Genomic DNA, 17,741 nt, shown 5'->3' on the forward strand with positions numbered 1-17,741 from the left:
TGAAACTCCTAGCATCATTTCATTTTATTTTTTGTTGCAATCATTATGTAAAGAATTTGAGTTGTTTAAAGCGAGGTAGGCAAACAGCCAAGAAAAATGATAGCTTAAACAGGATGTAAAGAATACAATTATGCGTGTAACATACTGATTAGTGATGTCCCGAACGGTTCGCCGGCGAGTAGTTCCCGGCGAACATAGCATGTTCACGTTCGCCACGGACGGCGAACATGTGCGATGTTCGGTCCGCCCCCTATTCGTCATCATTGAGTAAACTTTGACCCTGTACCTCACAGTCAGCAGACACATTCCAGCCAATTAGCAGCAGACCCTCCCTCCCAGACCCTCCCACCTCCTAGACAGCATACAATTTAGATTAATTCTGAAGCTGCATTCTTTTTTTTTCTTTTTTTTTGTATTATTATTATTTTTTTTTGTGTTTGTGTTTATACATTATCCTCCATAGCCAGTAACCTGTGTTTATTATACATTATCCCCCATAGCCAATAACCTGTGTTTATTATACATTATCCTGCCATAGCTAGTAACCTGTGTTTATTATACATTATCCTCCCATAGCCAGTAACCTGTGTTTATTATACATTATCCTCCCATAGCCAGTAACCTGTGTTTATTATACATTATCCCCCCCATAGCCAGTAACCTGTGCTTATGATACATTATCTCCCCCATAGCCAGTAACCTGTGTTTATTATACATTATCTCCCCACAACCAGTAACCTGTGTTTATGATAAATTATCCCCCACAACCAGTAACCTGCGTTTATTATACATTATCCCCCCATTGTCAGTAACCTGTGTTTATTATACATTATCCTCCCATAGCCAGTAACCTGTGCTTATTATACATTATCTCCCCCATAGCCAGTAACCTGTGTTTATTATACATTATCCCCCCACAACCAGTAGCCTGTGTTTATTATACATTATACCCCCACAACCAGTAACCTATGTTTATTATACATTATCCCCCCATAGCCAGTAACCTGTGTTTATTATACATTATCCCCCCATAGCCAGTAACCTGTGTTTATTATACATTATCCTCCCATAGCCAGTAACCTGTGTTTATTATACATTATCCCCTCATAGCCAGTAACCTGTGCTTATTATACATTATCTCCCCCATAGCCAGTAACCTGTGTTTATTATACATTATCCCCCCACAACCAGTAACCTATGTTTATTATACATTATCCCCCCACAACCAGTAACCTGTGTTTATTATACATTATCCCCCCATAGCCAGTAACCTGTGTTTATTATTCATTATCCTCCCCATAGCCAGTAACCTGTGTCTTTTATACATTATCCCCCCATAGCCAGTAACCTGTGTTTATTATACATTATCCTCTCATAGCCAGTAACCTGTGTTTATTATACATTATCCCTCCATAGCCAGTAACCTGTGTTTATTATACATTATCCCCCCATAGCCAGTAACCTGTGTTTATTATACATTAGCCCCCCACATAGCCAGTAACCTGTTTTTATTATACATTATCCCTCCCATAGCCAGTAACCTGTGTTTTTTTATACATTATCCCCCCATAGCCAGTAACCTGTGTTTATTATACATTATCCCCCCCATAGCCAGTAACCTGTGTTTATTATACATTATCCCCCCATAGCCAGTAACCTGTGTTTATTATACATTATCCCCCCATAGCCAGTAACCTGTGTTTATTATACATTATCCCTCCCATAGCCAGTAACCTGTGTTTATTATACATTATCCCTCCCATAGCCAGTAACCTGTGTTTATTATACATTATACCCCCCATAGCCAGTAACCTGTGTTTATTATACATTATCCCCCATAGCCAGTAACCTGTGTTTATTATACATTATCCCCCCCATAGTCAGTAACCTGTGTTTATTATACATTATCCCCCATAGTCATTTATCGTTGGACCTAGGCAGCATGATGTCTTAGGCCGGCCCAGAGAGTGAGTGAGTGAGTGAGTGAATAATATAATATATATGTTCAGAAACATATTAGTAATATATGTAAATCGGGTTCATGCAAAGAGGGTGAAAAGGTATTAAAGAAAAACACACTTATTGCATCAAATTTACAAAGCCAAACTTTTAAAAGCTTTCCTCATTTCTTTCTCGGGACGAGGAATATATCGGTTGTAGACTGAGGATTTCCATCTGCCCAATCTTTTAATAATATGCACTGGAGTGTCAGTGTTGAAGGAGACCGAAGCTGCCCCTATTCTAAATGAAAGACCCGAGACATGGATACAACCAGATCTTAGGAGTAGTGTTCTGATGTAGAAGATGAATTTAGCCGTAGTCAGAGGGATTCAGTGAGAGTAGTGGTGAAATGTGTGTGGCATGACTGAGTGTGGGTAAGTAAGAGTCAAGTATTTTAACTGGGCACTAGTTCTAGGTGGGATAAAGTGGTATAGCGGATGGATGAGTAGTTTGGTTCGTTTTAGAGGTTTGTAGAGAAAGTATATAGTGATCATGATTTTTAGCGATATCCAATATTTTTAAGGTGGTCTCAAACAAACATAAAATGCTATATACAATTTGTGGGAATATCGAATAGTCGTGTACAGTAAATCAGAGAGGGCTCAGAATATCGAACCATCGATCGGTAACCTGGATGAAGTAGGGGGTCTATCTGTTTTATTAAATACGCGGTAATATGCTTTTAATGGGATAGGACGTTAGGAAAGGTGTGTGATTGGGATAAGTGGTTGTGGCTGTATTTACCTTATCCTGGGACCGACCTGGCTCCTAAGCTTGAGTCGCGCGTGGCTGGATCACTCCTGCCTCCACACGAGCCGCATGCGGCTTGATCTCCTCTTCTGGCCCGCCTGGCACTAGAAGCACGGCTCGAGTCACAAGCTCGCTCTTAAAGGGGCAGTGGGGGCCAAAAATTGATTCAGGCTCCCATTGGCCCACGTCATTCCAGCACCCCCACACACGAACGTTTTGGGGGCACAATAGCTTGCATTTAAAAAAAAAAAAACTTTTTTGACTGTAATATAATAGCAGTCAGTTTCCTTCACACGTGTGCATTTCAGGGCCTGCCAGGGCACAGTGTCACACCAGTGCAACTCATATCTGGTGTAACAGTAGTGTACATTAAAAAAAAAAAAACTAGAAATTTGACTGTGAAATAATAGCAGTGAGTTTCCTTCACACGTGTGCGTTTCAGGGCCTGCCAGGGCACAGTGTCACACCAGTGCAACTCATATCTGGTGTAACAGTAGTGTACATTTAAAAAAAAATTAAAAAATACAGGGGGCTTGTTGTCACCTTTCGGGGACCCTTGGTGTTGTACGTGGCTAGGTGGAGGAAGAGACCTTCAATGACATCAGTGAGGACAAGGAACGGGACATGGCTAGCTTGGTATCCAACCTTGTGCAAATGGGGAGTTTGCGGTTGTGCAAATGGACTGTTTGCGGTTATTTGCAGTGCGTTAAAAGGGGAGTTTGGTCTGTCACTGTGAAGCGGGCGTAACCCTTACACTACCTGATCGATACAACATCATACCTGATGTTTTAAAGCACGTTATTCCAAACAATTTAGGAATGTTAGGTGATTTATGCCCTTTATGGATTAAAACCAGACTCTACATCAACTATGTAATTTTCCATGGGAGTTTTGCCATGGATCCCCCTCCAGCATGCCACAGTCCAGGTATTAATCCCCTTGAAACAACTTTTCCATCACTATTGTGGCCAGAAAAAGTCCCTGTGGGTTTTAAAATTCGCCTGCCTATTGAAGTCTATGGCGGTTCGCCGGGTTTGCCCGTTCGCGAACATTTGTGGAAGTACGCGTTCGCCGTTCGCGAACGGAAAATTTTATGTTCGCGACATCACTAATGCTGATATACACGAGGGTAAGCTGTTGCCAAATATCATGACACTAACAATAAAATATGTCCCATGCAAGAGATGACATAGCACTAAAATGCACTTAAAGTATCAGTGCTGTGTTCAGACCCAATTTCCTTAACCCCATGGTAAATAATCAGCCGGACAACTGAGTCTGAACTATAGCATCCATTTATCAATTTTAGAGATGTAAGGTAAGTTGTACAGATAAAATGTTGAAAAGAGGAAGAGAAAGAGAAGGAGCGGAGGAATATAAAAAAGGGGGGAAGAGTAAGGGGGGGGATCACCACCACTGCCCCATCTCACGGAATGGCCCCTCCATGGCCACAAGCGCAACCAGGTCATCGTAACATCCACTAACTGTAAGCGGTCGACCCATGCCGGTCCAAAAGCTACTGGGTGAAGCTCACCAGGTTGCCACCCCAGCTCGGGTCGGACAACCAACATGCGGTAAACGGACTTATCCATGTCAAACCAGGCAAGCAATCATGATGTGAACCTTCCTAATATAACCGAGAGAGCAGGTCGCCTTTTCTTCGATTTCCCGGGACCAGGTAGGACTGAAACCTAGAGTTACTAGGTTGAATTTTGCTCCATATACAAAGGCGCATCTCTTGCCCCAGTGGGAATCTTGTTAACCTACCAATCCATAGTCAGAAAAAACTGTGTGATCACTCTGACTTCGGATACCTTTCTTATTGCCAATAATGGTAGCCTAGCCACAGAGTTACCCAGACACTGTGGGATTAAGTCACCCCAGTGCGGAGCCAAACTAGAGTCCCCTTTTAGTTTCCTCCCTAGCGTCATTTCTGATGCACGCCTACCTGCATCATTTATGTGACATTGCAGGAATGACACAGACCAATCATAGTTACATAGTTACATAGCTGAAAAGAGACTTGCGTCCATCAAGTTCAGCCTTCCTCACATATGTTTTTGCTGTTGATCCAAAAGAAGGCAAAAAACCCAGTCTGAAGCACTTCCAATTTTGCAACAAACTAAGAAAAAATTCCTTTTTGACCCCAAAATAGCAGTCAGATATCTCCTTGGATCAAGCAGCTATTACCCCACTAATTAGAAATTATATCCCCGTGTGATGAGAGCAATCTCGCCACATTGCATTGGAGAAGCCTGGTTGCCCGCCTGCTGCCTTTGGACTATGGACCAGACTTTAAAAGACTTTATTTTCCCTGCAGAAAGGCTTATTCGTGCCTTTCTGCCGGGGTGTTCGGTAGATTTTATCTACCGAACAAACTGCGGAAGGAGCGACCACCCGGGAGCTGGAGTGTGCCGCCAATTGACTGCCCTGAAGCTGCAGTTAACCGCAGCTTAATTGAAGAATGCAGGGTGGTCTTTGTTCGTTTACCGAACACGTGGCGGCGGCCATTTTAAAAGTCCCATACGGCCAGCGGTGTTCGGCGCTTAAACTACAGAACTAAAAACGGACAGTTATTTGCACGAACACCGCTGAGCCGTCCGCCGCCTGGTTCTTATTCGTACAGATCTAACGAATACATGTTCATCCGGTACTTTGGTTATGTGAATGTGTTAACCCAGATAGCTATGCCACGGAGCCTATTCGTGTAATTAAAGACTTTGGCTCCATGGCAATTGAACTGTGTAAATAGGATCTGAGCGCTATTCGGTAGTTTTGTGCGCTCAGATCCCAGCTATCTGGGGATGTGTGACATGTCTGTGTTTTATGTATAAAATATGACTTTGTGTATTTTAAAGTGTTTTAATGCTTTTGTGCTCACCATGTGCATAATGGCGATTTGCCTATGTCCTGGGAGATAATTGAATTACTTCTCAATTATCTCCAGGGCAGAAGGGAGGAAGCCAATATGCATTGTGGGAAAGTCTTGTGACTGTATGTCCTAAATTGATACCTGTCTGTATTTTGTTACAGTCTCCCATTTGGTCCCCTAGGTGAGTGTCCACCAAGTGGGAGACCTGCATAAATACTGGGCAGGTAGCCGATAATAAACCAGACCACTGCTTGACCTACAACACGGAGCCATGTCAGAGACTGATTGCCAGGATTGCAAGCCGCTTGGGAGCTTTTCCTGTTCGTCTGCTAGCAGCTATTCGTGAGGTTCCGGTTCAGGAGTTTGGAGTGCTACCTTATTCCCTTGTATGCAGTTCGGGAGTTTGGAGTGCTACCTTATTCCCTTGTATGCAGTTCGGGAGTTTGGTGCATTCCCTTGTATCCAGTTTGGGAGGTTGGTGTTTTACTGAAGCTGCCTTTATGTCTGAAAGGGGAATATCGCCTAAATGGATTTTAACCCCTTGTGTGCTGAAACGGTCCGTTACACCCTGTATGTTATGTTTTTGCAAGTATTTATCCAATTGCAGTTTAAACATCTGCATAGACTCTGAAAAAACCACCTCTTCAGGCAAAGAATTCCATATCCTTATTGCTCTTACTATAAAAAAAACTTTTCTTTGCCTTAATAAATAATCACATAAGTCATAAGCCTATTTAACCCCTTAAGGACTGAGCCACATGTATTAGTTGTGATCAAAACAAAATGTAAACAAATAACAGAATTTGACTACATGTCTGTTCAACAATAATTTACCTCTTTCATACTAAGTTCACCCTTACTTATTATATATGATTTTGTTCAGGAGAAACAGAGCTTTCATTTCATATCAAACATTCATATATGGAACTCCATATCATATGAATAAAATCTAAACAAGTTTGAAAAATTAAGAAATTTTGTTATTTTTCAAGTTCTGCTTGGAAATTTAACTGTTAATATCAGAATACTGCTTGGTTTTACTGCAATAAAACATACATATTTGTATTCAGAAATGTCTCACGAGTAAAACAGTAACCCCCATGTACAGGTTTTATGAGGTTTTGGAAAGTTACAGGGTCAAGTATACGGCATGTCCATTTATCTTTTTTCGACATAGAAATTTGTCATATTAGTTTGCTGTGCCTAGGCTGCCTTTGAGACTGTATAGCAGTCAAGAAATGAAAATTACCCCTATCATGGCATACCATTTGAAAAAGTAGACATCACAGGGTATTAAAAATTGGGTATGCCCAGTCTTTTGTATTAGCTACGTGGGCATAAACCCTAGCCAAAGTTAGTGTTCAGATTGATTATATTTTGCATCTTTCACATAAAAACTGTACAGTCACTGATAATATCATTGTCATTATATATTTTACTGCTATGAAAGACTCCTAGTTTTGTTTAGTGATGTCCCACGAGCACAACAGTTCCCCCATCTATATGGGGTTTTGGAAAGTTACAGGGTCAAATATACAGCTTGTACATTTATGTTTTAACACACTGAAATTTGGCAAAGTGATTTCCTGGGCCTATCTCGCCTTTGACAGAGTATGGCAGCCTGTGTAATAACATTTCTACCGTTATGGCATACCATTTTCAAAAGTAGGCAACCCAGAGTATTCCAAATGGCATAATTTGAGATGTTTGGTCTAGCCATTTCAACAGAAATGCAGGACATGTAGAGATTTCTACTTTTATATTTGTCTTTTTACACACATGAATTGCATTTTCACAGGAAATGTCATAATCCTGATATTAGTTAGTGCACTAGAGCCTCGGTATTTTGATTATACATTGTTTCATGAAAATAACAATATCCCCACGTACCATTATTTCAGATTTATTTTGATAAGTCACAGGGCGAAATATATTAGATGCCCTTTCAGCTTGTAAGTTTGACAAAGTGATTTTCTGGGCCTATGTGGCTTTTCAGAGAGTATGGCTGCCTGGGTAATAACATTTCCACCATTATGGCATACCATTCTTAAAAGTAGACAACCCAGAGTATAACAAATGGCATAATATGAGATGTTAATATCAGGAAATGTCAATATCCTGATATTAGTTAGTGCAATAAAGCCTCAGTATTTTGATTTAACACTGTCTTCTGAATATAACAGTACCCACATGTACCATTTTTCCTGGTTTTTATTATATCACAGGAATAGAACAGTATCCCCACATACACTTTGATCTGAAAGCAGAGAGATCTTTGATCTCACACCGAGGGTTACTGTGTGAAAAGTTTGAGAAGTTTAAAAAAAAAAATAATAGCAATTTTATTAACCCTTTCAGTGATAATCACAGCATTAACCCTGTGATTAGAGTTTTTTTTTTTGGGGGGGGGGGGGGTGAATCACATTTCTAGTACTACAAATGTAGTACTTTGAGTTGTTTGGTGTAGCCACTTTAGAATGGCTAGCGTAAAGAGGGACAGGCCAAGGTCAGGGGAATCCAGAAGTCAGAGTAGTCCGTAAAATAAGTCAATAGGTCGGTACAGGCAGCTAAAAAAGTAGTAGTCAGGACATGTCGAGGTCAAAAATCCAGGGAAATCAAGCAAACAAATTGCCAAACTCCCATACAGAGTGATTTAATTCAAGTTCAGCTCTGTATGGTAGACTTTGAAACAGTCTGTTATGCAGAGGGCGGGTAGAGATGGGCAGGTTGGGCAATAATAACTGGAGTCCTTTCGGACTCCTTTCTTGTAGCAAACACGGCACTATCTTTGGGGAGCTTTTTTGGGGTGGGGGGGGGTGGGTAGGATTTGGAAAGGGAAGTGTTTGCCACAAAGTCTTTGGAGATCTCCTGATTCCAAAGTGGGGTTGGGGGGCTGAGTAAATAGCATATAGGATAAAAGGCTTTGCATGAATTATAGGAAAGAGAACATAGACATTGAAATTTGCAATCTGGCTCACGTAGATTGCAATTTTCTTGTACCAGGTCCTTGTTTTTCGGGTCATCAGAAAGGGCTGTATGCATTGGTCAGCCACGTCTACTACCCCCATAAACTTGCTATGATCTACAATGCACTTCGGCTTTTCCGGATGCTCAGTGCTACCTCTCACAGATACTGGCACTGTAAATTCATTGTGCATTGTATACAGCATGCATACATCTTTCCTATCTCTGAAGCGAAGGGCAAGCAACTCATGCTGGCAGAGAGCTTAAGAGAAACTTCTACTTGTGCCTCTTGCCAGGGTTTGGTGGAAACCCCTGCGATTCTTCCTCACTGTGCCACAGGAATATACATTTTTAAATAATTGTATACTGGTATAGTAAATATCCACCCATAGCCTGTATCCCTTATTTAACAAGGTAAGGATTAGATCCCAAACAATCTTGCCACCTATACCCACAGAATCAGGGCATCCTGGTGGGTCAAGATGGCTATCCTTCCCCTGGTAAATGCGAAACGCCCATTTGGCATTGGGCATTCTGAGCGTCCTTTTGTGGGTGGTAGTGTGGCACCATCACTTGAAGTCTCACTCAGAGGCTCAATGTCAGAGGCAGGGATAGTGTCACTGTCCTGTAGAGTGTCATTAGCACTGCCTGCCATAATGGCATACACCTCCTCTGCTGAGTAGCGACATGCCATTCTAGGGGGACAAATCAACTAACTAATAAAAAACTAAGGGGGTAATTACCTATTATCTACCTGCATAACACCTACCACCCACCCTCAAAAACCCACAAAACATAAAATAAATGTACTGATCACAGTTTAGGCAGCTGCGATCAGTACTGAAAGGGTTTTTATTTTATTTTTTAAAAGAGCCCTCTGATCACAGTGATCACTGATATAGTACTGTACAATATATATACTGTACAGTACAGTGATTACGGCAGCAGGGACGGGGTTAAAGGATCACTATAGGGTCAGGAACACAAACACGTATTTCTGACCTCATAGTGTTAAAACCACCTTCTAGCCCCCCTGGGCCCCTCATACCTCCCTAAATATAGCAAAATCTTACTGTATTCAAGCCTGAAGCTTAGATCTGCATGCTGTTTGTTTCAGAAAAACAAGCTGTCTTCTGACATCATCAGAAGTGGTGGCCTGATCCAATCACAATGCTTCCCCATAGGATTGGCTGAGACTGACAAAGAGGCATATCAGGGGCGAGTCAGCACAATTCAAACACAGCCCTGGCCAATCAACATCTCCTCATAGAAATGAATTGAATCAATGAATCTCTATGAGGAAAGTTGCATGCAGAGGGTGGAGACACTGAATGTTTGGATGCATTTTAGGCAGCCATGACCCAGGAAGGATCTCTAACAGTCATATGAGGAGTGGCCAGTGAAGTTATCACTAGGCTGTAATGTAAACACTGCATTTTCGTTTCGAGCCAGCGCCTTAAGAACGGCATAGAACGCCCGCCGTCCTTAAGGGGTTAAAAGGACACTATAGGCACCCAGACCATTTCAGCTCCCTTAACCCCTTAAGGACACATGACATGTGTGACATGTCATGATTCCCTTTTATTCCAGAAGTTTGGTCCTTAAAGGGTTAAAGGGACACTGTAGGCATCTAGACCACTTCAGCTCATTTAAGTGGTTTGAGTGCCAACTCCCATCACCCTTAACCCTGCAGTGGTAATTATTGCAGTTTTTTTTTTTTTTACTTAACTCCTCCTCTAGTGGCTGTTTACCACAGATATGTGTTGCTAATTGGGCTTCTTCTTTCACTATTGTATTATATTGGGGTTGGGGGCTTAGGGACCCCCTTCAAACCTTATATACACTTCTCCTCCATAAAACACTGGATTGAGGGAGGGGTAGGACTTCTCGAGCATCTATCCAGCTATGTTTCCACTGTGCTCAGCACATAGGGTGCAGGATGGGAGAAAGAAAACACAAGGCCTTGTCTGCCTAATGGTGCGTATCACTGAACCCCATGTCATTTTATTTTTTATTGAGGTATGAGAGAGCCAATCAGTACTGTCAGTGTGGAACAGCATATCACCTTTTTTGTTATATGCCAGGGTAAAACATTGCAGTGCTCTATTTTGTGAAGCTGAAATTGTTTAATTTCACTGTCTCCAGTCACCTAGCGACACTATATGGGCACTTCGGAAAAAATAAATAATGATAAACATTATATACAAATAAAGTAGTGTACATGCTGCTTCCAAAATTGAGGGATCTCACAAACACACCAATCAAAATAGAACATATAATAATATGGTAAACACAGTGCAAAGACAAATGCTACAGACACAGGGTAGAAATCTACCTAAACAAAGATAAGTGGCATGCACTACTGGAGCGTGCCTGCCTCCCCCTCCCTCCCTAACAGACCTCAGATCAGCATCAGCAGTGCACAAGCGGAGGGGTGCGGGTGCGCGTGCACATCACGATGTACGAGTGTGCATGAGCCGGCACACATGCACGCACTTGGTTATTTTCCTGTGAAGAGACTGAAAGTTCTTCCAGGAAAATAGGGGAGGGCTTACAGAGGCTGCAGTCACAAGAACTGCAGCTTTTGTAATCTACTTTAGACTATACTCTCAATGAATAAATGCATAAAAATACGCATGTATGTATTCATTGGGGGTATATCTACTAAACTGTGAGGATTTTTTGGTGGGGGTGGGTTGGAAGAGTGGAGTGGTCCTTTAAGCTCTAAATAAGCTTAAGAGTGTCCCTTCTCATGCTCAAGTCATTGGCAGGATCTTGACCACTTTTGTCAACTATACCCTTATGAGTAATCTATGTGATAACATGAAAAGAAAGGGGAGATTGCACATCCTAGCAAAAATAGAGAATAAGATAATTCTGAGAATGGACAAAAGCTAAGAGGTACTTAATAGCTACCCTTCAGTAAATCCCTGCTCATGATTCAAAATTGATTTTACTCACTTGTGCTATTACTGAGATAACCCATGGCATTTGATCTGAAATTACAGCTCCCTCTGCATGATAAATACAGCAACGGAAAATCTTTTGAGTTTCTTTGGGCCTCGCCGGCAAGGTGTAGTTGATATCAAAGAAACAGAGAATGTGATGGCAGATAAGAACCATTCGGCCCATCTAGTCCCAATTTTCAAAATACTTTAATTAGTCCCTGGCCTTATTCTATAACTAGCATAGCCTTATGCCTATCCCACACATGGTTAAACTCCCTCACTGTGTTAACCTCTACCAATTTGGCTGAAAGGCTATTCCATGCGTCCACTACCCTCTCTGTAAAGAAATACTTCCTGAAATTATTTTTAAACCTTTGTCCCCTCTAATTTAAGACAATGTCCTCTTGTTTTGGTAGTTTTCTTCTTTTAAATAGTCTCCTCCTTTACTGTGTTGATTCCCTTTATGTATTTAAATGTTTCTATCATATCCCCCTGTCTTGTCTTTCCTCCAAGCTAAACATGTTAAGATTCTTTAACCTTTCCTGGTAAGGTTTATCCTGCAATCCATTAACTGGTTTAATAGCCCTGCTCTGAACTCTCTCCAAAGTATGTCTCTAGGAACAGTGAGCATGGGTTCATTGGTGTATCCTGGTTTTGTGCTGCCCTAGGCAGGACAAAACTCAGGCGCCCCCCCCCGCATTCTAAATACACACACACACATTCACTGACAGATACGCATACACTAGCTAACAGAAACACACACTCGCTAACAGAAACACACACACACTAACAGACACACTCACACTCAGTAACAGACAAACACACTCATTAACAGACACACACTAACAGACACACAATCACTCACTATCAGACACAAACTATCAGACACACACACTCACTAACATACACACACACTAACAGACACACACAGTCAGACACACACACACACACTCACTCACAGGCAAACACACTAACAGAAACACACACTAACAGACACACACACTAACAGACACACACTAACAGACACACACTAACAGACACACACACTAACAGACACACACACACACACACACTAACAGACACACTAACAGACACACACTAACAGACACACTAACAGACACAGACACACACTAACAGACACACACTAACAGACACACACTAACAGACACACACACTAACAGACACACACTAACAGACACACACTAACAGACACAGGCACACACTAACAGACACAGACACACTTACAGACACAGACTTACAGACACACACTAACAGACACACACACACACTCCCACATTAACACATTTTTAAAAATGTATTCAAACACCCCCTCCAGCCTCCTTACCTTTGGGAATGCTGGGGGGGGGGGTGTGTCATTTCCTCCCTGGTGGTCCAGTGGCTGCTGGGCGAGCGGCACTGGCTGGCTGGCGGAAGGGCGGCTGGCGAGGGAGCACTTCCTCTGAGCTGTCTGCTCAGCTCCCTAGCGCGTCAGAGTGAGGCTGGAAGCCGGAATATGACGTCATATTCCGGCTCCCAGCCTCACTCTGCGGCGCGCGAGGGAGCTGAGCAGACAGCTCAGAGGAAGTGCTCCTTCGCCGGCCGCCCACCAGCGCCGCCCGACCGCCCAGCAGCCCGCCGGCAGCCCAGCATGTCTTGTTAGCCGCAAGGCTAACAAGACATTTGCCTTGGGCATTTGGGGGCGGCTTTTTTTGCCGCCCCCTGGAAAATGCCGCCCAAGGCAAATGCCTTGTTTGCCTCGCGGCTAATACGCCCCTGCATGGGTTCCATGTTTGGATTACACTTTCTACTTAGGGAGACCATAAGTAGATGCAGTGAAGCAAAAACAGAAAAAATGAGAACTTATAACAGGCAATAGCTTACCCTTTTTGCTCACTTGTGCCAAGACAGAGATTACCTATACAATTTGCAAATCAGACTTATCTAGCCCACAAGGGCAATCCAGACCCAAAATGCTGGCAAGAGTGCTCATCATTTCTAGTTTTGCCTTGGGGCTGGCTACTCCTACCATAGTAGTTGAACAAAATTGTGGTTCAAGCACTCAAGGGTCAATTGTGCAGCATATTTACTTGGAAAAAGTGCAATGTTTTGATCTTAAAGAGATTACCTCGGAAGGTTCCTGCCAAGGCAGCCTGGGATAAGGTGCATATTTGTGTCTCTGCACTGACCTCTTCCTCATGCCTCTCCTGTATGCGTCTCCAGAAGTCAGCGCACAGCTGGTTGAATTGGGCCAGCAAATCATCAGGAGTCATTTTGGCTACTGCATAATACATTTTATTAAAGGAACACCCCAAGCATCATAGACTAAAACTAAGGTTATGATGTTAGAAGGCAATGGGCTTGTTTTCAAGTTGTTTGGAAACAAAAAACCCTAGCCTAATTACTCAGCTTGAAATATACTAATGATGATTTTTACTTTCTCGTTATCTGCCCAAACACCCTTTAACTGATGAGGATAAAAGTGAGTTGGGTGACTTTTTCTCATTTACTATTTTAGCCTATTTGACTAATTAACACTAGAGAAAGAATTGAATATGACACTGTTACATCTATAAGTATAAAGCACAGACATTGTACATAAATTGGATACAGGACTTTCTATTCTTTTCATAACATCAATAACAAGAATACAAGAAATGATCACATGACAATAGGGAACATGTAACAAACACAGTTTCATAATGCTGCCTTCTGCTAACAGGCTGACAATATACACAACACTAATGCATTACAGAAGAAAAGCACAAAAAAGAGACTGGCCGGAGGGAGAAGCAAACTGTAGTTTTCATAGAATGCATCAGCTCTGCATGAGTACATAAACAGCTATCATTATGTCTCACAAATAAGCCACATTTGGTGAGACAGCCCTAACTTTGCTCCCCTGTCCCAATGTCCCAGGTGGTGTTCTGTTATTTCTGGGATATCATTTAGACATGGGGTAGTAAACCTTTTTATACCTACGGCCCACTAATACATCTTTCTTGATGGTAAAATTTCCTTACCGCCCACCAGTGCTGCAGTAACTCGAACTTTTTAGAGCAAGTGTCTTCAGATACTCTGGTAAATAGCCACGAGTATATTTCTTTTTTTCAGACGTGGGTTATAAATTTGTTGCACAATTTAACAACTACTTTTACTCTTACCACGTTTTGATCTGCACTTCACACAGTGCTCCCTCCCCCCCCCTTTTCCCTTTTATTACAAACACCAAAAACAACGCTGTATTGCGAAATTGCCCTTTTCCCCCCCTACTTTTCCTGTCTTCTTCTTCTTTACCCTCATTATATTATATCAGTTTCTCTTTATTCTCTCCTTCTCCTTCCTTTACTTATTTTCCTTCTTTTTTTATTTTATAAGATAACAAAACTTAACTTGCCAAAACATGAGCCACTCTACACTGATTTCTCTTCTCCTTTATTTTATCCCCTTTTTTTCCATTTTTCTTCCCTTTTTACATTTTTTATCTCCTTTTTTATGCTTTTCTTTTACCTTCCTTATGCCAATGTCCAAAAGTAAGGCTGAGCTAGTTAGCCCACTTATTATTATTAGCCAACAACAATTCTCTCCTTCTACTGCCTATAACTTTTCTATCTCTTTTTTTACAAGTGCTCTGCTCCGCTTCTGCCTGTCCTTGCTATTGTGCATCAACTCCCGCTCCTCCCCTTCCCACGTATTACACTCGCTTGTGTTGGCACGTTCTCGCGCGTATGCATTCACGTTCGTATGCGTTCGTGCTTTCATGTCTGTTTGTGCACTCGCGCTTGCCCACTCTCTCAATGGAAGGAGGATTCAGCTTGTTGTGCTGCAGAGTCCCCTACCGCCCACCTAGAATCCTGAAACGCCCAATAGTGGGCGGTAGGGACCAGGTTGATGACCCATGATATAGGCAGTACAAATTCAAGCAAATCAATGTGATCAAGTAAAGGAAGTAGATTCAAACAAAGTACTTACAGTGATATTGTAGGCTCCCAGACCACTTCAGCTCAATTAAGTGGTCTTTGTGCAGTTCCCCTGTCCCCCTTAGTCCTGCAATGTAAAACGTTGCAGTTTTAGAGGAACTGCAATGTTTGCATTGCAGGACTAAGACAAACTCTAGTAGCTGACAGCCACTAGAGGTGCTTCAAAGTGTTTACTGATCTCTAGGTCCCCTAAATGGTGCTGGACGTCCTCATGCTTCGGTGTCGGTGAAAGTCAATGCTTTACTATGGGGTGGGGTCTATTGCACTCGCCGCGCATGCACATTAGGTCCCCCCAGTTGGATGGCATAAGGTGGAGCACCAACCCATCGCCGAGGGACATCAGCGCTTGTTTCCGGATAAGTGCTTAAAGGGTTTTTTGAACTTTTATTGACCACAAAGGGTGGGCTGTGAGTGAGGGGGTACCTCTAATCTCTTGAAGCAAAATAGGTATAACTCTCAATGATTGTGCTGACAAGATATCATACCACAATAACAGGGGGAGTGATTGAGGCAATTTAAAGCTATTTGTTAAGTACTAATAATCATAATAAGTGTAGCAAAATTAGATAGTGTGGAGCAGTGGGTTGAAATGAAGGGATTACGCAAATGAAAGGTTGGAGTCGATAGGGTAACATTTTAGCTCGGACAATTTTTCCCTAAATACTTTGCATGAGTGTAATAATACCAGTCATTTTACCTCTAGTCTTTCTTCTGAAGAATTCAATGATATTTCACTCAGTTTTTTTCTTGCTGAACATTTTGGCACTGCATTCCATTTGTATTTATGATAGTCAAGTGTTGTGCAATAAGGAAATACTTTATGATTTTCCTCACTATAAAAGAAATGTATGTTAGAACAATACAGAAAATACATCATTTATTCAAAAAGAAGTAGAAGTACTTTAATTACGACTATGTATGTAGCCAATGATAGTGCATAGTTCAGTGACTGACAGGTCACGGAATGGGAATGAAATATAATGCTAAACAGAAAGCGTTAAGGGAGGAGCCTGCATGTCTTCTAGCAATCTATAACAATAATTTAAAGTGTTAGTTATAATTCATTAAGCTGCAGAACAGATTAATCCCTGGAGATTTTGCTAGGGAAATATTTACTAACGTGTGAATTGTAAATTCAAAGTGAATCTCAAATTAAATACAAAAACTGACAAACTGAAATCCATTTGAGAATGTTTCCAATTATATATTTATAAAATAGTTTATGAGGATGGAGAAATTGAGATTTCGCCCAATTTTTCCAGCGGTGGGCGGAGAGCTCTCCTCCTCCAATCCTCCTCTTCTCCTCCCCGTCGGCTGAATGCGCACGCGCGGCACGAGCTGCGCGCGCATTCAGCCGGTCACATAGGAAAGCATTCATAATGCTTTCCTATGGACGCTTGCGTGCTCTCACTGTGATTTTCACAGTGAGAATCACGCAAGCGCCTCTAGCGGCTGTCAATGAGACAGCCACTAGAGGAAATAGGGGAAGGCTTAACCCATTCACAAACATAGCAGTTTCTCTGAAACTGCTATGTTTATGGAAAAATGGGTTAACCCTAGAAGGACCTGGCACCCAGACCACTTCATTAAGCTGAAGTGGTCTGGGTGCCTAGAGTGGTCCTTTAAATCTGATATGTAAAGGTTCCACACGTATAACGTATATACAGCAGGGAATATAGCTGATGCAGAGAGCCGAGGAGAAGGACACAAGAGATATCAAAGCTATGTTAACTCCCTGACTTTGAGGGCACCTAATATCCTGCTTAAACTGAAATACTGTGTAAGCTCCCTGATCGTGCCTTCGAGGGCACCTAAGCTAACAAGCTAGATAACAGCTATTAACTGTGACTGCAAATGACCTAACTGTCCTAAGTAGTCACTACAATGCTTGTAATACCAACAAACTTATTTTATCTTTATCTAGGAAAAACTCGGCCTTTAGTAATTGTATATTATGCTAGCTTTGGTGTACCTATAATCTTAATTTTATTAATGACAGGAGGCGAGTATTTGCTTAAGTCTCACTGTACTAGAACTCCACAGCAGCACAGAAAAACAACCAATCAGAAAAAAAGTTAGGTACTATAAAACTCCCCTCCCCATGCATCATTTCCTCTTTCAAGCTGCGACAAAAACAGAATAAAAGGCAGAAAACATAATGGGGAAGAAACGAAGTCCTAGATACGATGAATACAACGATGTCCACCATCCGAAAAGAACTGCCAAACC

At 41.9% G+C, this 17,741-nt stretch overlaps 1 protein-coding gene across 1 annotated transcript in view; it reads right to left on the bottom strand.

Annotated features, from left to right (window-relative positions):
- LOC134574776 (uncharacterized) overlaps positions 1-17,741 on the bottom strand; it is a 58,409-nt gene that overhangs the window by 24,826 nt on the left and 15,842 nt on the right. Inside the window, exon 3 of the mRNA XM_063433859.1 lies at positions 16,210-16,345. Coding sequence (XP_063289929.1) covers positions 16,210-16,345 — 136 coding nt within the window. The remainder of the gene's footprint in view (positions 1-16,209; positions 16,346-17,741) is intronic.

Source organism: Pelobates fuscus, chromosome 10 (assembly GCF_036172605.1).
Source record: "Pelobates fuscus isolate aPelFus1 chromosome 10, aPelFus1.pri, whole genome shotgun sequence".
NCBI classification, from domain to species: Eukaryota; Metazoa; Chordata; class Amphibia; order Anura; family Pelobatidae; genus Pelobates; species Pelobates fuscus.